At 33.0% G+C, this 19,478-nt stretch overlaps 1 protein-coding gene across 2 annotated transcripts; it reads left to right on the forward strand.

Moving 5' to 3' along the window:
- The first annotated feature begins 1,412 nt into the window (after window positions 1-1,412).
- Window positions 1,413-7,295, forward strand: LOC146996892 (uncharacterized). 2 transcript variants are annotated; one of them, XM_085819130.1, is made up of 2 exons: window positions 1,413-1,748; window positions 2,449-7,295. In XM_085819130.1, the coding sequence occupies exon 2, from the start codon at window positions 3,396-3,398 to the stop codon at window positions 4,920-4,922; it is 1,527 nt and encodes a 508-aa protein (XP_085675256.1). In that variant the 5' UTR covers window positions 1,413-1,748; window positions 2,449-3,395; the 3' UTR covers window positions 4,923-7,295. The 2 variants fall into 2 exon arrangements, with proteins under 2 accessions (XP_085675256.1, XP_085675257.1); XM_085819131.1 differs by having other exon boundaries at window positions 2,449-7,293.
- The last annotated feature ends 12,183 nt before the right edge of the window (window positions 7,296-19,478 follow it).

Genomic DNA, 19,478 nt, shown 5'->3' on the forward strand with positions numbered 1-19,478 from the left:
CCACTAAGCTAGGATTACACGAAGTCGCATGCATATTTTGGGTTATATACATCATCAAGTAAATCAATTCTTAAAACTTAAGTTTTTTGGTCCTATTTCACTTTGCTATTGTCTGAAAAATTCACCAGAGTTTGTTCTTCAGCTTCTAGTACATTTTTTGGAAAAATCATTATCTTTTAATGTGGCGTTCCGATTGAAGTTAAACGGGCTGCTAAAAATATATTTCATGTGCTTACAAATATATGTTATCCAAAAAGATATATTTATAAAGGGAAATACAAATTTAACATACTCTTCAGTGAACTGGAGTATTTAAAAGGCTATCAAATTTAATTTATAATTAACGTTTTTAGTTTTTACCTGTTTCAAAAGAAAAAATAGCAAATCTTTTAATCATATCTAATTTGCTATAGCAGTTTGATATAGTCAGACATTCATTTTCATTAAAGCTAAATGAGTATGCAGAACTAAAAAATGATTATCAGAACAAATTTTGCTATTTCATGGACTTGGAATGATAATTTTTGCCACTGATTTTCTTGAATGAACAAGTACTGTAGTTGCAGTTATCTTGTTTTTCTTATCATTTTAAACTAAATTCAGCTGATTGCTGTCATTTTCAGCACGCAGATTTCTCGCTATAATGTTAATTCAGAAATAAGTATTTCTTAGCAAAACATTCTTTCCCTATTAGCGAGCGTTCATCGCTACTTCTGCCGCCATTAATTTTTAGTCACTGCACCTGATTGCTCCTTTTTCACCACGTGACCCCAACGCAACCGCAGACATACGGATAGAAGTTGAACATTGTTGAACTCCATCCGTATGTCATCCGTCACCGCACACCGACCGGATTGCAGATGTCAATCAAAGTGAATTCGCTCGCTGATTGGAGAAACGCATACGCAGTAGTGGAAACGGGCCTTTACTGGCTAAAACGCAGACGTTCTGCGCATGACATGGCGTAACCTGTGAAAGAGAAAAATATTCGTGAGAAAACCAACGAGATAGTATACTGGTTATATGAAGTCGTTGGAGAAAACTCACATTGAGAGAGTTGAACTCACTCAATTGAACATTGAGGTCCTCTCAATGTTTTTCTAACTTCTTTATGAATAGATAGCGGCTGTATTGCGAATAAAGCAAAATTTAAGACATAATTTATTACTTTTAAGATAAAAACAGAATACAGGAGGTTAAATGATGTAATCTTCAGAGTGACATAAAATACATAACGTTAACGTAAAATTGATTTTCAAAACTTGTGATGTGTGACTTAGGTGGCTCCTCAAGCACCCAGCACAAGGAGGTTAGAATCATAGAATGCATGGGGTGGGGATGACGGTGCGATGCCAAAACAAGCGTCTAGCCAACACCTCCTTATAGAAGGAAGCCGGGACACTGAAGCGAGGGGAAGCTCTGACGTCACAGGTAGTCGTCTCTGACTCACCTCGCTCCTTCAAACAAAATCAAAGCCCCGTAGTTGAGCCAAGAGCGACGAACGTGGAGCGGTTATTTGCGTTAGCGACAGAGTTTTTATATTGTCTCGTGCTTTTTTTATATATTGTCTCGTGCTTTTATAATTTCATACGATGCCTCATAAATGTGCTGTAGCCACATGTCGTGGTAATTATAAAAACGGACCAAAAGTGGCTGTATTCAAGTTTCCAAATGAGACTGAACTCCGGATGAAATGGATAAGGAGTCTACGAAGAAAAGATGGCTTTCAACCTACTAAACATACCAGAGTAAGTTCAATTTTACTGCATTTTTTATGTTTTGTATCTTTACATTTTTTTATTACTTTTATTGATAGGTATGTGATGTTTATGCTTACGATATTAGATTTTGATCTGTGGGTAAGAAGTTTTATGTTTGAAAGATTTTAATCTTGCCTGTTTTAATCATTTCAAAAAAATATTTTCCTTCAAAGTTTTATGAATGAAATAAAGTTCCATATAACAGGAATAATTCTAAATTTAGTAATTACATAAATGCCAATAATTTGTAAATGCTTTCTAGTATACTGTGCAGGCAGATTCTGTAGTTATTCCAAATTTATCATAATTTATATGACAAGGAACTACTAAGTAATCATAATAGGTTTCATTTTAAAATTTTTGTAATGATATATGAAAGTTTGGTATGATGTATTTAAGGTAATTATTTGTATTTGGTAACCAGTGTTTGTTGTAAACAATTATCTCAAATATATAATTTTCTTTAAATGTAAATAAAGCTGTAATCATTATGATGAGCATTCCAGATTTTACAAATTACTTAAATTATACACGTAATTGAAATGATATTACTGGTTTTTTAATTCGTATTTATGTATCAAATTATTTATTTAAATCATAGGGCTTATTGACTTCTGTTACCAAATATTAACATGCATCTAACTTTTGTACTCACAACAAGTTGATTTTTGAATATTTTCTTTTATAGGTATGTGAATTACATTTTCGATCAGATGAAATAATACGAGAAATCGAAATGTATGATGAGAAATCAGCGAAGTTAATTAAAGCCCCAATTTCTAGGCCACGTTTGAAAAAAGGATGCATACCTTCTCAGTTCCCTGATGGCCCATCCTACATGTCATCAAATTCTGTATCGAGAATGTCACCAGAAAAGAAGAAAGCTCGTTTAGAAGAGAAATACCTGGAGAAAGCGATAGAAGAAAGTTTGAAAATGAAAGAACGGTATGATAATGAACGATCATTTGAAAGTTTAATTGAATTCAATAATTGCCTAGAACATCAGATTTTAGAAACATTTTGGACAACTGTACATACTGAAAATTCAACTATGTTACTTGATATTTTAAGTGACCCAGCTCCAGAAATTCAGAAATCGTAATGATGGTAGTAATAAATGAGGATTTAACAGTATGTGTTTATATTAAAAACATCGCTATAAAATCTATTGGTAAATTTGTTTTCCCTCTAAAAATTAGTAATGTAAATATGTTTCTAGAAGTACTAAAGGAAGTTGAAAGTCTGTCTCATAACTTACAAAATGAAGAATATATTAAGAATTCTATACAAATTGTGGATGATATGCTTTCAGAATTGAAATGAGTGTTACCTGAAAAAGAAACTGAACTGAACTTCCTTTCAGAGCAAGTAAATAAACTAAATGTAAAGAAAGAGAAGTATCGATATACTCCAGATTTACTTATTTTTTGCAGTTTGTTAAACTCGATCTCACCGCATGCATACAAGTTTTTACGACATTCAGGTTACATTTCTATTCCCCATCCACGTACTATTCGTAGAATTTGTTCAACGTTTTCTCTTAATCCTATTACTGAGCAATTTAATGATGACTTTTTAGGATATGTTAAACAAAGATGCAAGGATTTAGAAGAAAATGATAAAACTGTAATTATTATGATGGATGAAGTGCATTTAAATTCATGTTTCGATTTTAAAGGAGGAAATTTGTGTGGCATGGCCTACAACTGTGAAAAAGCTGCTACAAGTGCTTATGTTTTTATGATACATAGCTTATTATCACCTTTCAAGGATGTGGCACATATATTACCAGTTAAATCATTAAATGCTGAGGATCTGTATCAATATCTTAAGAAAATTATAATTGGTTTAGAAAATATAGGTTATAGAATTGTGGCAGTTGTCTCTGACAATAATTCAATAAATAAAAAAGCCATGTCATTATTTTGTATGCCTCCAAAAATTAGTATTGTGTATAAAAACCCTGCAGACTTATCTCGGCCACTATTTTTTGTTATTGACTCAGTGCACATCTTGAAGTGTGTCAGGAACAACTGGATAAATCAAAAAACTTCTGGGCAATGTTTATTTTATCCAAATTTTGAAAATTTTTCCAAGGTCGAAACAGCGGCATTTGCATGCATAAAAAGTCTCCATTCATTAGAGGCAGGCAGAATTGTAAAATATAGTTATGGTTTGACTCTGAAAGCTCTGTATCCAACCAATTTGGAAAGACAAAATGTCAAGCTAGCATTACAAATATTTGACAGTCGTCTTGCAGAGGCAATAATGGTTATTGGTAAAGAAAATAGTATTTTAAATTACGAAACAACAGCTGAATTTATTAAAATTATATCTACATGGTGGTCAATAGTCAATATCAAAAGTATCTTTAAAGGACACCATAAGATGAATGAGTATCAAAAGCCGTTAACTGTGCAAAATGATGATGTTAGATATATTTATTTAAATAAGTTACTTGAGTGGTTAGATCAGTGGAAACTTTTAGGCTGTTCTAGTGGTGGACTAACTAAGGAAACACATTTTGCATTAACACATACTAGCTATTCGTTGCTCGAAATGGCAAGGTATTGCATTGAAGAGCTAAAATTTACTTACTTTTTACCAGGAAAAGTTCAGACAGATCTCCTAGAGAATAGATTCGGAAAATATAGACAGCTGGCTGGTTCACAACATAATATTTCTATAAGGCAAGTATATGAAACTGAAGCAAAATTAAGATTACAAAGTCTTCTGCCAACTGTTATTAAATCATCAAAGTATGGAGGAATTCCTATTTATCTAAATTGTAAAAACCTGTGTATTGAATCTCTGGAGCAAGAAAATATTGGATGCACTTTCTCAGGAAGAATAACTATTACAAATGAAGATATACAAAATGTTCAAAATGACATACCAATTTTAATGTATATAGCTGGTTACTGTAGTTATAAAGTTGTGAAACTATTAAGCTGTGATATTTGTAAAGGCAATCTAACTATTGATAAAGAATTAATTGTAGAAAATGAAGGACAGTCTTGGATAAAAAGATTTGATAGAGGACTTCTATATCCTCATCCTGATGTACTAAATTCAGTAATATATAATTATGTTGTTATTCAAAAACTTGTATCTGAAGAATTTGAGAATGAATTTTTATTTCTGCAAATCAGAGGGATATAGCATGTAACTTAACTCTAGACATACTGATAGAAAATGACATTTTTTTAAATCTAGATGATTGCCCTAAAGCTCATGAGTCACAGAAAGTGTTAAAGCAGATTCTTTGGTCATCAACGAACACATTTTTAAATAATTATTGCAAATTAAAGAATGATACACTAAACCAGAAAAGCATTGCAAAAGAGCGCAAATTGAAAACTTTAAAGCATAAATAAAAATATAATGGGTGTTAAGCAATTAAACATTTAAAAAATGTAGGTTTTAATTCAAATGATGCTGTATTTCATAGACTAGTAAGTTTAGTAACTTTAATGCATGTAACAAGACACAAAAAATTAATTGCAAAGCCTAGTGATGTTAGTTCAGATTTATTTCTGTTGAAAAAATATTTTCGCATCTAACAGTTACTGTTACACATTATTGTGAATTCCTTATTATTTTTTTTCTACTCATGTATGCTGTCTGTTTAACCTTGAGATCACTTGAAAAGTAATAGTAACGAAAAATTCATTTCTATGCATCTATGTAAATAAGTGTCTGGGTTGTATTTTAAGTGGTCCTTATTATTAATGTGGATATCAAATTAGTGTTAACATATGGTAAGATTCTTTATCATTATAATTGACTTGAAATATTGAAAAATTCATTTCCTTGCCCTTAATTTGTTGTGTAAAAAAGTGTCTGCGTTATGTTTTTATGTGGCCACTACTTTTATCATTTGGGTATAATTTTGGTGTTAACATGATAAAATACTTTATCAAAGTAACAGTTATATGTTTCAAAATGTTATGTATATAATAACTGCCACTGTTATACTGGTAATGGGTCATTATACTTTTGTTGATATGGACAGATACTGACTGTTTTACATTCAGATGACTTGAAATATTGAAGAAGGCATGTCCTTTTTTTAATTTCTCATCGCGTAAAAAAGTGTCTCGGTTTGTGTTTTAGTGCGGCCACTACTTTTATCATTTGGATATAAGTTTGGTGTTAACATATGGTAAAATGCTTTCTCCTGATAAAAGTGATATGTTTCAGCATGGGTACAAAATGATATGTATATAATAACTGCCACTGTTATACTGGTAATGGGTCATTATACTTTTGTTGATATGGACAGATACTGACTGTTTAACATTCAGATGACTTGAAATATTGAAGAAGGCATTTCCTTGCCTTTAAATTGTCATTGCGTAAAAAGGTGTCTCGGTTTGTGTTTTAGCGCAGCCACTACTTTTATCATTTGGGTATAAGTTTGGTGTTGACATATGGTAAAATGCTTTCTCCTGATAAAAGTGATGTTTCAGCATGCTTACCGAATGATATGTATATAATAACTGCCACTGTTATACTGGTAATGGGTCATTATAATTTTGTTGATATGAACATATACTGACTGTTTTATATTTAGATGACTTGAAATATTGAAGAAGGCATGTCCTTTTTACTTCCTTGTACGAAGTAAAAAGGAAGTATTGTAATCGCGAAAAGTTTCAGGCAGCATATTTCACCGAAAATATCCATTTTGACCGCTATCGAATGCAATTTAACGATGTTTTTGCACCATATCTGTACGTAAGGACAGAATAAAATACTCTTTTCCTTCAAAAAAATTATAAAACTGCTTAAAAAAACTTAAACTAAAATTAATTCTGAAGAGAATTTTTCGTGGCTTCTGTACGAACGTATGTACGTACGTTCGTGCGTACGTACATATCTCAAATAACTCAAAAACGAGTAGCCTCAGAACGTTGAAATTTTGTATATAGGACTGCTATAACATGTATATGTGCACCTCGTATTTTGGTTGCAATCGGCCACACCAAACGTATATAAATATATTTATATATATATCCACTCTATGACTTGAAATATTGAAGAAGGAATTTCCTTGCCTTTAATTTGTCATCGCATAAAAATGTGTCTGGGTTATGTTTTTAGTGGCCACTACTCTTATCATTTTGATATAATTTTTGTGTTAACATATGGTAAAATGTTTTATCGAGGTAACAGTTATATGTTTCCAGCATGATTAGAAAATTGTATGTTTATATTAGCTGCTGCTATTATACTGGGAATGGGTCATTATAATTTTGTTCATATGGACATGCACTGACTGTTTTATATTCAGAGCACTTGAAAGATGATAATATTGAAAAATTCATTTTCGTGCTGTTGAGTGTTTGCTGCATAAAATGGTATCTGGGTTGTATTTAAATGGCTACCACTTAATGTTTAGTAAGTGGTTATCATTTGGTGTTAACATACTGTAAAATGCTTTCTCATGATAAAAGTTGTGTTTCAGCATGCTTACAAGATGACAAGTTTATGGTAACTGCTGCTTTTATACTGAGAATGGGTCATTATAATTTATATTTTTTATATGGGCATGTACTGACTGTTTTACACTTAAAAATATTGAAAAATTCATTTCCTTGTCTTTAATTTGTTGTTGTGTAAAAAAGGGTCTATGTTGTGTCTTTAAGTGGCCATTACTTATATCATTTGAGTATAATTTTCATGTTACCATATGATAAATTACTTTATCAAGATAACAGTTATGTGTTTCAGCATGGCGACAAAATAACAGGTTTGTAATAACTCCTACTATTATTCTGGGAATTGGCTGAATAAAGGGTGTCTCTGATTAGGAGCACTCATTTCACAAACCTGTGATTTTCATGTGCATTTTGAAATTACCGGTGTCCCATAATTAAGACTGGTGGCTTTCTGGACAAATCATTTTGATATATTCTTTGCTTAAATTAAACAAGCCTGATAGCGAGTAACTTAGAAGATCACGATTTTAGCTTGGAAAAATTACAACAAAATTGTGTTGCATGTAGTGACCAGATACTTTCAAATTGGATACTGGTGCATAGGTAAAACATTTTTATTATTTTCTATATTTGAAACATTAACTGATAATCACTTCCTTTACACAACATCAATAAATGTTTTTACATATACTGGTGATGCTGACATCCATTTGCTGTTGAATGTATCTTTATATGCTTCATAAATAATAATAGCCATCGTATAAAATTTAATATCATTTGTGCACCTGAAGTATTTTAAATGGTAATGGACGGTCTTCTCAAGTGTTTGCCCGATATTTATCCATATTATGGCAGTATCGTAATACATTTTGAAACTATTAATTGGCTGTTGTAAAAAGTTAATAACGGTGTTTGTAATTGCCAGACAAAATGGGTTGAAATTTAACGAATAGAAACTTGAACTTGCAGTATCAAAATTTAAATATTAAGGTCACATAGTCTCATCTTATTGTTTCTGATGAGACCCAATTAATATAGAAGCAGTTTTGAAATTTTCACACCTGTTAATAAATAAGAATTGATGAGATTTCTTAGTATGGCAATATGCTTAATGAGATTTCTGCTTCAATTTTTACAAGAAAGTTTGAATAATTTATTGATAAAAAGAGATCAGCTGGTTTTAACTTATTTGTATGTTATAACTTAGGTGTTGTGTTGTTATGCTGACTGCTTGCATAAAATTGTAAATAAAAATTTTTTTATTTTTCACTTGTGAATCTTTATTTTCAAGTTCAGCTATATAACTATCACAATACAGTTAAGTACATATACAACTAATATTATTGGTTCTACAGATTTAAGCAATAATTTTAAATTGCACATTGAATTATTTGCTAAGCAAACCTCTGATATACTAATTTATTTGAAACTTGCAAGACACATAGTATATTATAGACAAAATCTAGTGCATTTTTATACCATTTTCATAAAGCAATATTAAATTATGAGGGAAAAGTCAGAAATTCCTTTTTTGAGTTAGTATGGCTGATTTTTAACTTTTTAAATGCTGCTGTGAAACCTACAAGGAAGTATAACTCATTAAAGTCAAGAAATAAGAAACAAAAAATTCTTAAATTTATGTCAAATTTTATTGTGTTAAATTTTGAAGTAATTAAATTATTCATTATATATAATTGAATCTCTGAATAAAATCCCACCCAAGTATCTATATCAAATAGTGAAATCAACGTTAAGTACGGCACTAGCGCGCAGCCTGTTTTGTTTCGTTGCTCTCTCGGGGTTTCGACATAGACGACTACGCGTGACGTCACAATCCAGTGTCCCGGCTTCCTTCTATAAGGAGGTGTTGGTCTAGCCCCTCAGACGCTAGTTTCCTCCTGGTTCCTCCATGAACATCTGCGCAGATTACTGCGCATGTCGTCATTTTCCTGAAGGCGCCTCGTATTTACTATTTACTCTGCTCTTTGACTGCTGTGGTAGCGTGTATTCGCTGATGCAGTTCTCTTTTTTTTTTTTTATTTTGCTTCGATTATTATATCTTCTGCACAAAATCAAGTAAAACTGCCCATTTCAGGGCCAAGTACTTCTGTTTTCTCAGAAGGTATTTTTGATTCTAAATCGAATCAAAAGCAGGAAGGAGTAACCGTGTGTGATAATTCTGAATGTGGTATGTGTGATAATTATGATTGTGTTGTGAGTGATATGGTTCATTGTGCAAATGATTTTAGTATAGCTGAGAGTGATTTTGTTTGCCGTGATTGCTTAAAACTTTCAACTATAGATACAGTTTGAAACGCCATGCATATAAATTTCATTACAATAATACTACATTAATTGAGTTCTGAAAACTAAGTTCTAATAGTATGGTTGATTGTGCAAATAATTTTAGTGTGGCTGAGAGTAAATTTGTATGCTGTGATTGCTTAAAAACGTACCAAAATAAATGCAGTTTGAAACGCCATACCAACACATTACACTCTAATAATACTACATTATTGATTCTTTAAAAAGTGGTCGATCACCAAGCTACAAATGTGAGGACTGCTATCTGAAATTTAGTGACTGAAAAATTGGAAATATCATCAAAATAAAATTCATACTTCTACCAGGTAATTATGTGTGTCCTGTATGTTATGCTAATTTTAAAATGCGAGAAATAATATTTCATTTCAATAATGTTCATGATGTTGATTTGAATCATACTGAGCTAGAATTTAATTCATTTGAGGATTTTTTGGCATGGAAGGCAGAAATTGAAAATAATGCGAAGTCAAAATTTCTTATGGAGTAAGCATATTTAATATACATGGTGTAATGCCACTGTTCAGGAAATTTTATATCAGAAAGTAAAGGTTTGCTTCACTTAAAAATCCTTGATAGCAATAAAATAAATGCATATTGCCCAGCTGCATTAAAAGTAACAGAACATACAGATGGCAAATGTGTAGTGTCATATCAGAAAAATAGGGCCCACCAGTGGCCGAGCGGCAAAGTCGCTGAACACTGGTAGTTCGAATCTCGCGAACGGACTGGCTGCATGGGCGTTTTTGTGGTTTTCCCCATGTGTAATGTGTATACGAGCCAGTTTCCCTTAGAAAGTGCGGTAAAGTCCTAGTATACGGTGCAGTCTAGGCGCGACTTGGAGAAAATTACCGCCAACACCAAAAATGATCCAAGGAACGTCTATATATATATACTATACACACATAGTATATATACTATATACACAGTATCTACTATGTTTAACTGTATATTTTCTTGGAATGATCCGTTAACTACTCATCGTATATATCCCGTTTTTACTGCTCATCATAAAGTCGCCAAAAGTAGCCAAATCCCGTGTGCACCGGATACTAGGATTAAACCGAAAGTGCTCCACGAAGGCATCCCTCCCCTTAGGCAGACAGCCCTCGAGGCTTTGCCATAATCTCACACACACACACACATATCAGAAAATACATATTGAGCATCGGAATGAATTAGGTCACTTATTTTTAGCAACAGATGAAATAAAAAATATTGCATCAAAGCAGCAAAAATTTCTCTAGATAATATTTTAGATGAAATTAGAAATTCTCTATGAGATGCTGGGCTTGAGAGGGTTCATTTACTTACAAAACAAGATTTACATAACATCAAAAAATCTTTCAATTTGTCTTCTAATTCTGTTAAATATGAAAATGATTGGGTTTGTGTAGATACGTGGGTACCTGAAATGCAAAATTCCGAACATCCATGCATTTCATTTTATAAAACCCAGGGATCAACATAGCATGAGTGAATATTGTACACAATATTCATTTTTAAAAGGAAATGATTTTGTTTTGATAATGATGGCAGAGCACAAAGAGAGATACTGAAAAAATTTAGTTCTGACTTGTGTATGTATTGATGGTGCACATGGGGTGAATGCATAAAGATTTGAACTCATTACTTTACATACAATAGATGATTTGTGCCAAGGATTCCCGTGTGCATTTTTAATTTCTAATCCATGTAATCAGCCAGTGCTATCATTTTTTTCGTGTATTAAAGAAAATGTTGGGCAAATACAACCACAAATATTTATGTCTGAAATGGGTTTACTACAGAAACGTCTTTTTTTGTGCATGGCATATTGATAGAGCCTGAACAAACAATTTTAAAAAAAAAATCAATGGTATTGAAAAACAGGCAAAAACATATAAAATTATTAGATTTCTCTTAGAAGAACAAGACATTCATACTTTTCATACACTGACAGAAGCAGCAATAAAATTACTTAAAGAAGATCCTGACACTATTGAATTTGCAAATTACTTTGAAACATATTATTTACAAAATACATCTAGCTGGGCATACTGTTATAGACTTCACAGTGGTGTTAACACAAACATGCACATCGAATGATATCACTGAACATTAAAATATATTTATCTTCATGGAAAAAATGTTAAGAGATTGGATAACACTATACATGGTATTATGAGATTTGTAAGAGATAAAATGATTAACTGCTTAATTACAGCAAATAAAGTTACTAAATTAACAAGTAAGATTTGGGTTTTAAGAATCAGACATAAAACAAATGAAACACTATGTTTATAAGTAATGGAGAATGAGAATGGGTGGTCTGTTTCATCAACACATACAGAAATATACACTATACATGAAAGTAACAAAACTTGTACATGTCACATACAGTGCACTGTGTGTAATCTATGTATTCATTGATATATATGCAGCTGTATTGATTCATCAGTTTGTAGAGACATTAGATATTTTTTTGGAAGCAGGCAAGATGAAAAATATGCAACGCCTTCGCCGGGAATCAAACCGCGGACCTCTGGATACACATCACACCATGAAGGCATGCCAAGAAGGTGGGAGAAATACTTTATATACTCCCCCTTTTAAAGGGCGACTGGGGTTTTTAGGGAATCTAATTGCCAAATCCTGGGTGTGGAGAACAATCATCTAACACCCTTTTAGTTCGGGCGCCACTGTACAGACATTAGAATTTTACATTGGAAGCAAGACGGATTGAAAAATTAGCAATGCCTTTGATGGGAATCGAACTGCGGACCTCTGGAGTATGCGCCCAGTGTGCAGACCACCACACCAAGAAGGCGGGAGAAATACCTTATAAGTTAGGTGGAGTATGTGCAAACACACTAAAAATACTGCTACTTATTAAATACATTACTTACATCATCACACTAGAAATACTGCTACTTATACTACAACTACAATACATAATGAATTATCCACTTATTATAGATGATAAAAATGAATTTTGAATTAAGTAGCCGAAAAAAAATCACAGACCCTCTCACTGGAACACAGAAAGAATGAACTAAAACAAACATGTTTTAATTGCACAAGAAATACATTTCCCAACTGCTAATAAAGATATTCCACCTAATAAAAATATAATACTCAAAAGATTCTCAAATACAAAACGAAAAGGAAATTGACAAAATTAGTAACTTCACAGAATACAATTCTAAAAATTATTTTGGATGACAAAAATTTTACACATAATACCACAGAAAAAATTTAACACATCTAGTGAAAAAAATATATTTTAACAAGTCATTAGTAAATTCACAATTCCTTTTGTCCATTTTTATCATCTAAAACATCTTCTTTCAACTGCCTGTAAGTGTTTTATATGTGTCAGATGATATTTTTTTTCTTATTTATATAATATCTCTCTCATTCTTCAGAACTTCTCTTTAATAATAAGATAATTCCCACTTTGATCCTTAAAATTATCAGGAACAGATGTAGAAGTTCAGAACAGGGTTTTAAACCTTTATCTCAGGTCCTCGTGATAGGCTGATATATTCTGTGATTAATGAGTAAGTCTATTTTTGTTCATCCTCCTTGCATTACTGTCTTCCTTCCTCCCCCCCAAGTCCAACAGTACCAAATATTGTCCATACAATCAATCATTCATTGACTTTTATACTGTTCAGTCAATAGATTATTACCAAACATTTTAATGTTGATATACAGTCAAACGTCGTTAATCCGGACTCGTCGGGACTTCGGCGACTCCGGATTATCGATTTTTCCGGATTATAGATCATCAGTTTAAATCTCGTAAGATGGCATGCAGAAATTCTAAAATTAAAAATATGAAACCGTAATTTATGAAATAAAGAACAATTATGATCTAAAAGGTATCAAAATTTGCAAAAAGAAAAAGCTTAATATTTATTTGTTTACTTTATTAAACATTTCTTTCAATGTAAGTTGTTTAAGTTTTGCTTCGTTTCATGTGATAATACTTTCTCTTTAATTCTATTAAACAGACATAATTTCTTGTTCAGTTACAAAGTTCCGCTGTTCAAGTCCTATAATTGCTGTGTCGAGAACACCGACTAATTTGTCAATCGAATTTTTTTCGTTTTCAATAACCTCTGTCACTTTCTTCGCTATCGGAAGCGAATATAATGACGAGGAACTTGTTTTAAATCATATCAAAGACGGAGCATATCGAGATGAAATACTACATTTGGTAAGGAATTATAAGCCAAATAAAATAAAAACATCTGCGCTGAAGATAAGGATAGTGCTGACAGATCAAATTCCAATTCATTACGCACCCGCCGCGGCGTTCCCCCTGCCGAGCAGCGTGAAATTGATAAACAGATTTCGGATTTCAAAACACACTTTCGCTTTAGATCCTTTACATATTAAAAAATATATATCGGAAATTCTATTTGATATAATCGAAAGTTTAAGCTTACTTTTATAAAATTGCTCTTACAGTCTGCAAAAAATAATAAGCCGGATCTAATTCGAAAATTAAGGAACAACGCAATCATCAACATTAACTGAAATAGATAATTAGATAATTTTAGCTCATACGTCCATTATACATAAAACGCGCACGCGTAAACGTATTCTGCATTTGCGCACACTCATATGCGCAGTCGTAAAAGGTCTTACGTGCACGCGTAAACGCCTATGCGCATGTGTCTTCGCGGAGGATGCGCAGAAAGTGTTTAGTTTTGAGGTCCGGATTATAGATCATTCCGAATTATGGGTGTCCGAATTAACGACTTTTGACTGTATATATTTTGGTGAAACTGAGTCAATCCCAAATTTGAACAGTAAGCAATATTTAATATTTGTCTACTATTTAATATTTGTCAAGATTTTTATTTTCTAATTATTCAACCCCATGTACATTCACATGTTGTGCACTGGCCATTTTATTATGCGTAGAATGGTTTAAAACTAACTGAACATTGTAACAATCTCATCACAGTTTTGTGAATTGCTACATTTTTATTTTGGGGTTTTAATTATTAATAACATTAAATAGTAGAAACCTTAATTTTTTTAATGATAACTAGCTTTACATACCTGGTAAAGGTACCTGGTATTCCTGTACCTTGAATAAGGCTTACTTGTACATTATGTAAACTTGTATTTTATGCCAATCAGTCCCCCTCCCCACACATTTTGATGTCAGCATTTATTCGTATTCCTTACATTTTACAGCAATAATTCATAAGTTTGTCTTATGGATATCTGAGATATGAAGGAATATGTAAAGAACACGTTCCCCCCCCTTCGGGGCCGAATTTTGAAAACATTTGAAACTGGTTTTTACGTATTCATATTCCATACATTTTAAAGCAAGAATTTTATGTACATCTCTTTCTTCCTTACACGAAAACATAAAAACACGATTTGCCCGTGGAATCTTAAAAAATCGCTTCTTAAGTAACATCTTCGGTACAAAAGGAATAAGCTCCTAAGTTTTGATATCTCTAATCGCTTTGAACGATGATCTGTAGGTGAATAAATCAGGAATTCTTCCTTTATGTATAGATTTATAATAAAACATCTGAACAAATAAATATGTATACCAATTAAAACGAAAACTATTTTAGAAAAACTAATAAAAGAGATTAATTTACACTCAGTAATGCGCACCAAGTTCGCAACGTTTAAAAAAATTGGCTTTGACCACGCTGAGCTTTTTGGAGTAAACACGCTGCACGTGAATCTGCGCAAATGATCAGGGAGGAAACTAGCATCTGAGGGGCTAGACGCTTGTGCCTCGTGCCAGTAGTGTGGTTGCAGTGGTCCGAGATGGAAGCTCTTATTCCTTCTCCTGCCGCCTGTGAGGTTGGGTCAGTGATAAAGTTCTTGAATGCAAGTACTGCACCAATTGAAATTCATTGTCAGGTCTATGGGACAAACATCATGAGTAAAGCAGATGATGCATCGTTGGTGTTGGCAGTTTTCAGAAGGTCGTCAAAGTGCTCATAATGAAGAGTGCAATGGCAGACAGTACCTCATCAATGATGATCTTGTTGAGCTTGTGCTGCAGCTTGTGATGGAGAACCATCGCTTCACGATTACGAAGCTGAGCAGCCATTTTCTGCAGATATCACAATCCTTGTTGCAAGAGATTGTCACTAAGCACCTGCTGTTCAAAAAATTGTGTGCCAGGTGGGTGCCGAAAAACCCGACATCTGAACACAAAATTGAACGCTTAGGAGCAGCACTGACATTTCTGTAACGGTATCACGATGACGGCAACACGTTCCTCGATGGGATCGTCACGGGCAATCAGACTTGGATTCTGCACTTCACCGCAGAAAACAAGCAGCAGTCAATGCATTGGCAGCATAGTGGATCTCCAGTCGGGACGAAATTCAAACAGACGCTATCGGTACGCAAAGTGATGTGCACAGTGTTCTGAGACAAGAAGGGCATTCTGCTCATTGAGTTCCTTCCACGTAGTGAGCCAGTAAACGCTTACCGTTACTGTGAAACACTGTGGAAATTGTGATGCGCCATTTGAAACAAGAGGCGTCGAATGCTTACAGCAGGTTTTGTGCTCCTGCATGACAATGCTCATCCACATATGGCTCAACGCACAGCAGCGGTTTTGACGGAATATCTGAATAAAGCGTTACCTTTACAGAAAAGTAACACTTTATTCAGATATATATATATTCAAATAAACTACAAACAATAAATAACAGTGACTAAATATTATATAAACAAAACAGCCGCTGATTCATAATTAGCCATTTAAAGATTTTTTAATTCCATGTGCCTGGGCAAATATTTCCTCCATAATATCTTTAATTTTTGCTTTTCTATGTTCATCAATAGTAATGACTTCAAATTAGCTTGCTTCATTGCACTCCTTAATCTACTTTTTACAATTTTTTATTTTGAAAACGTTATTTCACATTCATCGTAATAGATAGGGCGAGTACAAACGTATAAGCAAAAAAGACATTGGCATACACAATACTACATAAATTATATTTCAAGAGTAATTTATATGCACACAAGAAATTGCATTTAGCTTTGGATGAGTGGATGAATGCTCATGAATAGATAGAGCTTTTTCTCTTTCTGACTCAATATTAGATTCAGAATAATGATTTTCAGTTGAATTTTTTATTATTTCACATTTAATTACTAGGTCCTGATATTCATCCTTAAGAATTTTAACCAGCTGTTACACCTGCATAATGCCCTAATAATATAGAAAAATAGTCGAAAGTGTTCGGCGACAATGGCTTCGAAACGTTTTGGGGATCGAGAAGTGATATGTCTTCATACAACTTCCTATGCCCTTTAAACCTATTATTCATCGATTAAATGGCGTTATCCAATATAAAAGTAAAGACAATAACTTGTTTGTTAGAGCAATTTAAATTATAGTCGGCCGATTCTTCATCGTCTATTTGTTTGACTTTTGGTATCTTCTAACAGGTAGCTCTTCTTTTATATCACAACCCTGCCTTTCTAGTTTATTATTGTAATCCGTTGCAAACAATTTTGATGCATTAAATGTTAAATTGAAGTTTTTAGAAATGGCTTTTAAAGAGCTTGCAGCCTCCCTAACTATATTATATGCTAGGATGTAATCTAATCCTTTAGTCTGCAAATATTTCATTACTGGCTCAGTATAATGAAATATTTTCAAATATACATGAGCAGACAAAATTATTCTAAAAGTTGATATTTTATCCAGAACATTTTGCCATTTGTCATATCAGTGCATTTTGTATACCACTAGAAGATATACCTTTCAGAGAAAGTATTAATTCTACGCACATACCCTCCCTCGCATGGCTGTCTCGCCGAGTCATCTGTATCAATTTGATTGTTCGAATTTCTTGATCAGCCCATAACCGCACCAGCCCACCAGCCTTATCCACCACTGAATCTTACGGATATCTAAAGTGTGAAGAAATATGTGAGAAACATTTTTTGCCCCTGTGGCAACTTGCTTATTACAACGCTGCCAGTCTGGTAACCCATAACAATGAAAGACAAAATAACATTTATTCTATTCTATTGTTATGATTATTAACGATCTGTCTCAATTATTGTACTACCTTAATAAAAATTGTATTACCATAGCCCCCTACCCCCTTGGGGGCCGAATTAGGCCAAGGGTAGGGGTCTTTGGGGGGATCGAACTTCTGAAACTGGTTTTTAAGTATTCATGTTCCATACATTTTAAAGCAAGACTCTTGTGTACATCTGTTTCTTCCTTATGTAAAAAAACGTAAAAACATGTTTTGCCCTCCCCCCTTGGGTGCCGAATTTTCAAAAATCTCTTCTTAAATGACGCCTTCAGTAGACAAGAAATGAGCTCCTAGCTTTTGATATCTGCATCTTTAATAGCTTTGAGCGATGATGTATAGATGAATGAATGAATAAATATCAGGAATTCTTTTATATATGATTTATAATTAAACAACGAAACAAAACGGTGCAAAAGGGAAAACACAAATCAAAATAATACATTATTTGATAGAAAATGAGAAACAACCAAAAATCAATATCAAACATGTAAATATGTATCCGACTTAAAAAGAAAAATACTGCAGAAAAACTAATAAAAGAAATTTATTTGCACTGAGTAATGCGCAGCACTTACGTAACTTAACGGCACGGCGTCGGTGCCAGCTGATTCCTTTCTGCATGTCGAGCGCCCTGACATAAACACGCTGCGCGTGAATCTGCGCAAATGATCAGGGAGGAATCAGGAGGAAACTAGCATCTGAGGGGCTAGACGCTTGTGATGCCAAAGAATGCAGAATGCACCATCAGTGCAATTAGTCGTCTGAGCTATTCCAACCAACATCAACCACGCATGCGCATTGAGCTGCAAATCATTGTGTAAGGAGGAAAATTTCCAAAAGCCATTTTGAAATTTTTAATAATATGACTATAAATCATAAGATACTACTTTCTGATCAGTAACATGGGTTGTTTGAACTAACTAAGAAAAAACTTTAAATTGCATCAGTATTATAACGAGCTAATAAATTTTAAATCACAAAATACAATGAACTGTCTGTAAGACAGCCAGACACAGCTGCTATAAAAATTTGTCTATGGAAGTGGTTGTCTTAGGGAGGGGATAATTGATACCAATGTTATTTATGTTGTTAAATTACCACTTTTGTCGTTCTGGTACTGTTCTCTGTCTATACATTTTGAATCTGAAATAATGCATTCAGCACGGCATGCGCACTTGGTGGGAAAGAGAAGCAACAGAAAGAAACTGGAGAGTATGGTTAAATGATAAAAACCAAATCCTTAATACCACTATTGACGGAAAGAGACCAAAATGCAAATAAGAAGCAAATTTCCCTAAAAGCCAACAATGAAGAGGGATTAAAATTTGAATCAATAGTTAAAACCATGGGATTTTTATTGATATAAAACATCAAATGCTAAATGAAGTGGTTTCTCCCCCCCCCCCCAGTATAATTTTTCGATGTGGGGAAATGGAAAACATGACTTTTTTGACTAGCAATCCTAGGTAATGCAGAATTTATGAATTTCTTTTCTTTGAACATAATTTTGTGTTGTTCAGTACAAAATTTAGGACACGCATCTCTGCTGTTTAGAAGAAACTTAAAAAAGAACTCTGTGAACATAATAAAAAAAAATACGGGTCATTGAAATAAATAAAAATTCAGATTCTTTTCTTGTGTTCTAACATATGTAATTATTACTTCAGTAGATTCTAATATTTATTTTATAATCATGCATTATTACTACTTAGGCAACAATACAGACATATATATAAATTTTCACTACTTTTTACTGTCATTACATGCACAATTGCTGTTTTTTATTAACAAGAGAATTGAACAAAGCATATCAATACTTTCGTATCAGCAATATGAGTAAGTTTTTGTTTATTAAGACTTTTAAAGTTCTCACGATGAATTAATGGAAATAATTGACTGTATCATAGAGA

The sequence above is a fragment of the Stegodyphus dumicola genome, chromosome 6 (genome assembly GCF_044657685.1).
Source record: "Stegodyphus dumicola isolate Sdum_Otavi_A_Nest chromosome 6, ASM4465768v1".
NCBI classification, from domain to species: Eukaryota; Metazoa; Arthropoda; class Arachnida; order Araneae; family Eresidae; genus Stegodyphus; species Stegodyphus dumicola.